At 35.3% G+C, this 9,779-nt stretch overlaps 1 protein-coding gene across 1 annotated transcript; it reads left to right on the top strand.

Annotated features, from left to right (window-relative positions):
• The first annotated feature begins 1,134 nt into the window (after positions 1 to 1,134).
• On the top strand, positions 1,135 to 9,422 carry LOC100262899 (UV-B-induced protein At3g17800, chloroplastic). Its single transcript, XM_002267245.5, has 4 exons — positions 1,135 to 1,303; positions 1,373 to 1,539; positions 7,820 to 8,088; positions 8,413 to 9,422. Exons 1-4 carry the CDS (start codon positions 1,207 to 1,209, stop codon positions 9,245 to 9,247), a joined length of 1,368 nt encoding a protein of 455 aa, XP_002267281.4. The 5' UTR covers positions 1,135 to 1,206; the 3' UTR covers positions 9,248 to 9,422.
• The last annotated feature ends 357 nt before the right edge of the window (positions 9,423 to 9,779 follow it).

Genomic DNA, 9,779 nt, shown 5'->3' with positions numbered 1-9,779 from the left:
ATTTTCTCTTCATTCTTTTTGTGTTTTCTTAATTGTTTTTTTTTTTGTGTTTCCACAAAGGTGCGCTTCACCCAACCACCACACCTCCATCCGCAAACCTTTTCTTCTTCGTTAAATTATTGAAATTAATATACTTACACATGGTGACAAAGTCATCATTTGTTTAAGAAAATTATAACTGGTGTAAAAATTTTAAAATAAAATAATTTTTTTTTAAAATTTAAATGGATTGTGCATATGAAAATTATTTATATATTTATAATATCAAGTTAGTAGAAGAAAACATTTTATTAATTAAATAAAATAACTTTGAAACATGTTTTTTGTTTTATTTATTCTAAATTTTTTTATTAACTCAACCAAACATGTTTTTTTTAGAATAAAAATTGTTTTCCAGAATTCAATTCTTAAACACAATTTTTTTTTTTTTTTTCTAAAAACACAAAAAACTGTTTTCAAAAACTATTTTCCAAAATAGTTTTAAAAAACAACAATCAAACTAAGGCTTATAATACCAAATTTTAAAAAATAATATTTAAATATATAAGATAAAATATATACTTTTTATGCCATAATTATTATATTTTATTTAGAGGTTTATACTATTTTCAAAAAGCATAAAATAAATTAAAACAGCGTTAGAAGGAGGTCGAACACAATGAGAGCCGGAGCTTCTCAAGCTTTGTGACGTTGGGAAATTTGGCAAGGTTCCTACGGCCTTCTTGATTTATTATATTTGAACCTTTATGGTGCTCTGAGATTATATTTTTTCTATAAGGATTTTTGGCAAATATTCTTTAACAATTTTTGAACCTTTATTTGACATGAAATATTTTTTTAATAAAACATTTATGAGTTAAAATTTCGAAATATTTCCAATTACTTTAATTTTTAAATGGGAGAGGAGAAGGAAGAGTGTTGGAACGAGACATTGAAAACAGAACCCCAAGGAATGTTGAGGGCGAAAGAGACGCGTGCACCGTGGCTCACAACCCATTTGGTGGCTGCAGCTAATCCACGTCTTTCCTTCCCCCTTGACCCTACAAAGATCTACTAAACGATGCACTTCAAGAATTGAAAAATAAAAGGAAATTCAAAGTAACATTTTGAGATTTTGTTTGGTATCAGAAAAATATAAAAATATTTATTATTATTAAAAAATATAAAAAAAAAAGAAAGAAAAGAAAAGCAAAACACGAAAAGGGCATGATAGTAATTTGTAGCCTGGTCGACTCCCTAGAAATGTCAAAGGGCTCGTTGTATGTTCCAATTTGTCGGCCCAACCTGCGTCTGAAAGTCTACAGTAAACTCATCAACTCTTTCCGGGTTTGCTTCATTTTTTAGGTTTTGAGTTTCTGATTTTCTCCTTCAGCTTTGAAGAACATGGAAGCTGTCATTGCCACTGTTGTTCCATCTTCTTTCGGATTCTCCAGGCCTACCGATTCCATTTCCAGATCGACTGTTTTCAATGTCAATAGATCCAATTCTGTGCGCTTCCCCACCCAATTTCGCTTCTTCAGTGGGTGGCTTAATTTGAAGGTACCAAATAATTCTTTTACATTTTTGGAAATGATATAAGGGTTTGTTGATCAATTTATATTTTGTTGGGTAAGATTTTGATTGATACCCATTCTGCTTGCTGAGAAAAGTTTGGGCAAAGACCAAACTACTTAGAATTTCAGATTTTTATCGGTTTTTCTCTCTGTTTTCTGTTTGTTTCGGGCCTCAGATCATGAAGTTTCCAATAAAATAAATTTATGCTTTGGCTTCTGTTCCGTGATTTCGAAAAATTTGGGGTTTCTAGTGTTTTCCGGTTTCTTGAAATTTTTTTCTCTAAAACCTTTCTCATGCAAAAGTATCTCACCTCTTACCAACGTTAGACTTAAGCCTCTCCAACTTCAAAGTGGTGCTATAGTTTCTAACCACTGTTGGAAAGATGCGCCGGAGGTACTTTGGATGTGCCAAGAAACTTAGAGAGGATTTTAATGGAAACATGTGGAGGATAACACTTGTTTCCAGAGAGATAACACAAATGATAAAAAGCTCAACTGCTCTGTTATTTGAGCTCTATATTTATTTATACTCAACCCTGAACATTGAATCTAGGCATAAGGAATTTTACTACACTGCTACGGTTTGTTAGAAATCCACATTCTGTTTGAGATGCTGAGTGGTATTCCAACAAACTTATGGTTACTCGGCTGACTGGTTTTAACACTCCCTCTCAAGCAGAATGGGGATAGAGTCACTGTCGGCTTATTTCAAATTTGATCAAACTGTAGTTCTAAAAGTGACTTAGTGAGCCCATCTGCAATTTGTTCTTCAGTGGGCATGTATCTAATATCTAACTCTTTGGCTAACAACTTTTCATAGATAAAATGAACATTTATCTCAATACGCTTTGTACTAGCATGAAACATAGGATTGGAAGTCAATGATCCTGCTTCAATGTTATTGCACCATAGTATAGGACAACCTACAATTTTAATTTCAAACTCATTAAATAAAGATTGAAGCCAGAAAATCTCTGTGGCAGCTTGAGCTAATGGCGTGTATACTGATTATGTGCTGGAGTGAGCAACCACCTTTTGTTTCTTTGAGCTCCAATGAATCAAATTTCCACTCAAGTACACACAATAGCCACTACTTGACCTTTGATCATCTAAGCTGCTAGCTAAGAAATAAACCTTTGGTTGGTTTGAAATGCAAGCCATAACCAACTATGCCATAAAGATATCTGAGAGCTCTCTGGCAGGCCTTCCAATGATCAGTTGTTGGAGCGTATAGAAATTGACAACAAATGAGATGTCTGGCTTGGTCATAGTTAGCTATTGTAAAGCACCAATTGTGCTTTTGTATGGGGAATGATCTTCAAATGGCTCTCCTTGACATAGAGACAGCTTATTCCTAAAAAGCATAAGAGTAGAAATTCTCTTTGCTCCAATCATATCAATTTTCTTCAATAAATCTAAAATATACTTGGTCCAACTTCAAAACCAAGAAAGTAATGCAATGATCCAAGTGTCTTTTTTTGTTTAAGTCTTTAACCACTTGATTGACCTAGGAAGCATTAGTGCCCATGATTAGGATCTCATCAACATACACTAGCAGAATGATAAGTGTGTTGCCTTTCTTGTGAATGAATAGGCTAATATCAACTACGGACTTTTGAAATCCCTAGTCAAGTAAGTCATTCTTTAACTTGTTGATCCAAGCTATCAAAGCTTGTTTTTAGCCATGGAAGGCCTTGCGTAACTTGCAAACGTAACTTGGTTTGGCTGTATCAAAAAAGCCTTCAAGTTGTGCCTTGTCCACCACCTTGCAAATTACCATTAAGAAATATATTGTTGATTTCAATCTGTTGAATATGCCAACCATTTGTAATACTCAAGGTTAAAACAACTCTTATGGTAGAAGGCTTAACCATAGGGCTAAAGGTTTCAAAATAGTCTAAACCAAGTGTGTGTTTATTTTTTATTTTTTATTTATTTATTTTAGATAAGCACGGAATATATTAAACAAGGGGCAAGACAGCCACAAAGCATACAGGGGGTATACAATGCAGTTTATTGAAAACCCTTTACTACTAACCTCATTTTATATCTCTGAATAGTCCCATCTGGTTTGTATTTATCTCAAAATTATTCTCAACCACATTCATTCTTGTGGGAATCATTTAGAGCTTAAGCAATATTAACTAGTTTTGATTGAGATGGTAACTAGCATACTAGTGTGGTGGTGATGGAGTGGAAGATCTTGGGTTTGTTGATACTAAATTTTGACCTTGTTTGCATAAGATGGATGGACTATGGGATAAATTAGAAGAAGGAAGGTTAATTGGCTTAACAATAGGTTCAGATGAAGGGGAAAAATTCTTACGATGGAAGAAACCGAGTCTATATGCTGATTTTGAGGAATCTGCTCATATGCAGAGACTGCTCTTGGAATGGTTGCTTCAGTTGTTGTACCAATCACACAATTGGAATAATGAGATATAGCTAAGTGAAATTTATGAAATTGAGTTGGGATAACAAAAAGCATTTGAGATGAAGAGGTAAAAGGCCATGTTTTAAAAGGCTATTGAGGTTTACACTTCGAGGCTTGCCTCAAGGCGAGGCTTGCCCCAAGGCGAGGCTCTACAAATTTGCCTTGAGCCTTAAGCCTCATCTTGTTGAGGCTTATAGCTTTGAGGCTATAGCCTCAAGGCTATTGAGGCCTAAGCCTCAAACATTCAAATGGTTTTCGACCTTTATGGGTTTTTTGTATATATTTTATAAGAAACTTAAGTCTCTATATTTAATGAGTTTTAGTGGGTTCTATCATCTATTGCTTTTGGGGACTTTTGATATAAATTTCATAAATCTAATATCGGGTCCTTACTTGGTAAACCTTTTACAAATTAAGGGTTTACTTGACTTTCAATTAACATTTTAAATGGAAGGGAAAAAGAAAGATTGAAAAGAATAAGAGAATTGTTGATTGTCCTAGTGGTTCGTATCATATATAATCTAATTATTGATGGATAAAAAAAATACCACTACAATTGGTAGACGAGGAAGAAGAATGGGTGTATTAACACTATTGGGGAGTATAACATAACAATTGGATATGATGGAGGATCCTAGTAATAGCATCATTAATGTTGAAAATTATTTGGTAAAACCATGAGAGAGGGCTAAATTTAATGTTAGAAAAAGGAACTAAATTAGAAATATTAACAGTGAAAAATAATTAATTTTGTAATTATTTTTTTATGAGAAACAACAGTATAGTATATTATTAATTTTATAATAATTATTATTTTTATAGGAAACAACAAAGAAATATATTGATAGAATTAACAAGTACAAAAGAAGGATGAGGAATCCTCCCACCAAAGAAAACTAAACAACAAGAATACAAAAACAAGAAGCTAAAAGGTAAAAACAACGAACAATCTCTCTTAGCTAGACACTCCCATTGGAGCTACACACTGCTAGCGAATCTAATTGTATCACATTAAGGGGAATGCCCTTAAAAACCATGGAGCAAAAAGCCCAAAGAGAAGCAAGGAAGTGAATGGAATCTCATAGATTCTCTGAGTTCCTAGCTTTATCCTCAACAAGAATGCCCTTAATTTTGTAATTATGAAGTTTACGTCTTTTTTATTCTTCAATTTTATTGTGACTTTATGAATATTTTTTATTTTTTGATTATTTTTATTTTTATTTGCTTAAGTTGCGGCTTACGCCTCATTCAGCCTCGAGACTTATGCCTCGTTCAGCCTCGAGGCTTACACCTCGCCTCATTTAGGCAAAATGTTGATACAAGGTTTGGAGTTTAATGAAGAAAGGAAGGAACCAAAGGAAAAAGGAAATTAAGTCTCATTAAAGTTAATATTCCTTGTAATATAAAGACGACTAGAAGAATGAAGGCATTCATATCCTTTGTGATTTGAACTATATCCCAGAAAGACACATTTGGATATGTGAAATTCAAATTTATGTTTGTTATAAGGTTGGAGGAGAGGATAGCATGCACAACCGAAAGACTTTAGGAAATGGTAATTTGGTTTTTGCTTAAACAAGGCTCTAGGTGGTTGAGAACTAAAGTTGGAAGTCAGTTCATCAAATAGACGAAAGTGGAAAATTGAATCCCACCACTATTGAAGAGGCATATGAACTTAAGTTGAAACAGTTAGGCCTACTTCAACTATGTGCCTGTGTTTCCTCTTGGCTTACCCATTTTGTTGATGTGTATAGGGACAAGGGTGTCTAAAGCCATGGCAGCTTGATTAAGGTAAGGTAATAGGCTTCGGTTCCCTTCACCCCCTGCCCACACCCCACGAAATCAGTTTGTAAGCAATCTTTTTGTCAAATTGTCTTTCCACAAAGGATTGAAAGTGTAAGAATGCTGCTTTTGCCTTAGATTTTGTATGCAAGGGGTAGATTCATGTAAACATAGTAAAATCATCCACAAAATGAATATAGTAACGGAATCCCTCATTTGATAAAATGGGAGTTAGGCCCCAGAGATCAGCATCAACGAGTTGTAAAGCTGAACTTGTTTTATTCATTGAAGAAGGAAAAGGTTGCTGACATATCTTACGATACTGACAAGCAATACAAAAATCAAGTTTATCCGCATGAGGGACATGCAAGTACTTGAGAACGTGATCAAGAACAAATCTAGAAGGATGTCCTAGCTTGTGATGCCAAGGTACAATCTTATTATTGACTTTGGTGTCAAAAGTCAAGGCTTCAAACCAATCGTAAGACATTTATTTTTAGACGTAGAAGTTAAAGTATTTGAACTATTTGAAACACCTTAATCAATTGATTTAGGCAGGTAAATAGATGACAAAACAACATTTTGGAAGTCAAGAGAGACTTAATCTTGAGTGAAAACTTGATCCATTTAATTGGTTCAACCCATTCATAAGAGTGCCTTCCAATAGTGCTTTCCTCCAGTTCTTGTCCGTCACACAGCAACAATCAGCATAGAATCAACAGTAACATTATTATCATTAGTAAATTGAGAAATACTCAACAGGTTCTTAGTTATGGAAGGTACATGAAGAATACTTTTGAGATATAAAGGTTGTGAATCAGTGTGCAAGGCAAAAGAAGTACAGCCAACATGTTTAACATCAAGATTTTGACCACAGGTACACTAAGTTTCTATTTACCTTTGTAGGATTCCTTGACAGTAAGATTGTTGAGGTCTGTAGTTATGTGGTTAGTAGCACCACTGTCCATGTATCAATTTGGATCCATGACTGTTTTAGGTTATGTAGGCTTGATGCTGACCACCTCCTTGAGCATTTCTTACTTATGGCAATTTAAAGTCTATTTCCAACAAGGCTAATGCCAAACCTGTGATAACATTTTACTACCACATGTCCAACCTTGCCACAGAGCTGGCAGATTGGTTTAGCATTGCCTCTACCACCTTTTCATTGCCTCAACCTTTTCCACCAAAAAAAAAAATAAAATTGGAGTTTGGATATCTTTGACATCCAAAACTTTGACCTCTTTTGACAACATAGCTTGTTGAAGGTCCTTGTGCATTAGAGACAACGGAATTCTGTTGTTCAATAGGCATCTCTTGACTTTGCAACAAGAATTGTGCTTCTTCTAGTGAAACATCATCATTCAAGATGTCAAATTAATGAAAACTGGATCATATTTTCTATTCAAACCTCCAAGGATGTGCATGACCAGCTTCTCATCAGTTATAATCTAACCATGTTAAGAAACTTAGAGAGGATGTTAATGGAGAACACTTGTTTCCAAAGAGATAATATGAATGATGAAAAACTCAACTACTTTGTTATGTGGGCTCTATTATTATTTATATTCAACCCCGTACATTGAATCTTGGCATAAGGAACTTCACTACACGTCTACAATTTGTTAGAGATCTACATTCTGTTAGAGAAAGTTGTATTCTAACAACTTATGGTTACTTAGCTAACTGGTTTAACAGAATCTAATCAGATTATCTCACTAAGAAGGCTGCAATCCCTACCTTAACAATCTAACTATTAGTCTTGGCTGTTCAAGGGCTTAACTAAAACTTGAAAGTTGAGTTGGATCATTTAATTTATGGATGATCTTGGAGAGTGCTAAACACAAGTTGGCTTGGGTGGAGATAATTTTAAGGCCATGTTATCAGATGCTTTTATTTAAAATATACTCAGAAAACACTTATTGAATTGGCCTGTTTAACAGGGGATTACTTTGTTGATTTGATATTATATGCTTGTGCTGCTAGTGTTTGATTGAATTTTGGTTTAATTTGTGAATGGCATTCTCACCCTTCATTATTTCACTTAAAGTCTGGACATAGGAACATGGCTTTTGGATGCAAGAAATGCACAATAGTTAGAGCATCAGCATCTGCTGACTCATCCGGATCAGCTGCTCCAATTGCCCCACTTCAGCTGGAATCTCCAATTGGTCAGTTTTTGTCTCAGATCTTGATAAGCCACCCACATCTTGTACCTGCTGCTGTTGAACAGCAGCTTGAGCAGCTTCAAACAGACCGTGATGCTGAGGAACACAAGGAAGAGTCTTCAGCTTCTGGCACTGAGTTAGTATTATACAGGTTGGTATCAGGCCTGGCATCATATTTGGGATAAATAACTTAAGCTACTTTTGTTTGCTGAGAAAACTTAAAACAAACGTAGAAAAAGAAATTTTAAGGCTTATATTTTCTTCCGTTTAGCTCCTAATTGTATGGGTAACTTTAAGCCAAATAAATGTACTAGGCTTAGATGGGTAATTCTTTGGGTTGATTTTTTGTCTTTCCTGGGGAACCAGAAGTTTCAATTTTTAATTTCAAATTTCCCTTCAATTTATTTATAATGATGCAGAATTTAAATACCTTAGAAGAAGTATCTAATCTCTTGTTGGGTTTTCTGATTATTAGGAGGATTGCGGAAGTTAAGGCTAATGAAAGGAAAAAAGCTCTTGAAGAAATCTTGTATGCGTTGGTTGTGCAGAAATTTATGGATGCCAATGTTTCTTTGATACCCACAATAAGCTCCTCTTCTTCGGACTCGTCTGACCGAGTAGACACATGGCCAAGCCAAGATGGGAAGCTTGAGCAGCTTCACTCTCCTGAAGCCTATGAGATGATCCAGAATCACCTAGCTCTCATTTTGGGGAACCGCTTAGGTGATTCAACCTCAGTGGCTCAGATAAGCAAACTCAGGGTTGGGCAGGTCTATGCAGCATCGGTGATGTATGGTTACTTCCTTAAGCGGGTAGATCAGAGGTTTCAGCTTGAGAAGACAATGAAAATACTTCCACATGCATTGGATGGGGACAAGGGTTCTGTTCAGGAAGCCTTGTGGGATAAGATGACTCCCTCTGGCAGTGATGACTCTGTCCAAACTGTAAAATCCCACCCTGAGGTCTCATCTTGGGCTGGTGGCTTCACCCCTGGTGGTTTTGGTCATGGGATAAAACCCTCCCGACTTAGAAACTATGTGATGTCTTTTGATGCAGAGACACTACAGAGGTATGCAACAATAAGATCCAAGGAGGCTGTCAGCATCATTGAGAAGCACACAGAGGCATTGTTTGGAAGACCTGAGATTATTATAACTCCTCAGGGAACAATTGATTCTTCCAAGGATGAACTCATCAAGATTAGCTTCGGTGGTTTAAAGAGACTTGTTCTGGAGGCTGTGACTTTTGGTTCTTTTCTCTGGGATGTTGAGAGCTTTGTGGACTCGAGGTACCATTTTGTTATAAACTAAGTTCTCTGTGCTTGCGTCCATGTCAGAAATAAGCTTGGTAAAGAAGGCATTAATTGACCAGCTTAAATTGTATGACTCAGTGTAAATTTGGAGCTAAGTGGAATCATATTACACTAATTGAGCTGTATATATTCATGCAATTTCTAATTTATTTGAAGGATCTTAAACAGTTGAATTTGTGATTTTGGTATCTACAGATGCAATATAGTCTAAAGATAGATTCAGTATGCTGCCAGATACTATTATTGCTAGCCTCCTCTCTCTCTCTCTCTCTCTCTCTATATATATATATATATAGATATATATATATATATATATTATATATACCACTCGAAACCTTCTAGTGGAACTCTGGTCATTTGCACACCATTGCCAAGTGTTCATTCATCTAAGGTATATAATATTGCTGTTCAACCCATTGTCTTTCTGAACTTGACATCCGATCCAGTGATATGCTAAAAATAGAATAAATAAAGGGAAAGTTGTGTGTGCAGCCAATTATTTTGAAAGTAATATCACAATCAAATTCCGA

This window comes from Vitis vinifera, chromosome 17 (assembly GCF_030704535.1).
Source record: "Vitis vinifera cultivar Pinot Noir 40024 chromosome 17, ASM3070453v1".
Lineage (NCBI taxonomy): Eukaryota > Viridiplantae > Streptophyta > Magnoliopsida > Vitales > Vitaceae > Vitis > Vitis vinifera.
This window is presented reverse-complemented; position numbering and strand designations above follow the sequence as displayed.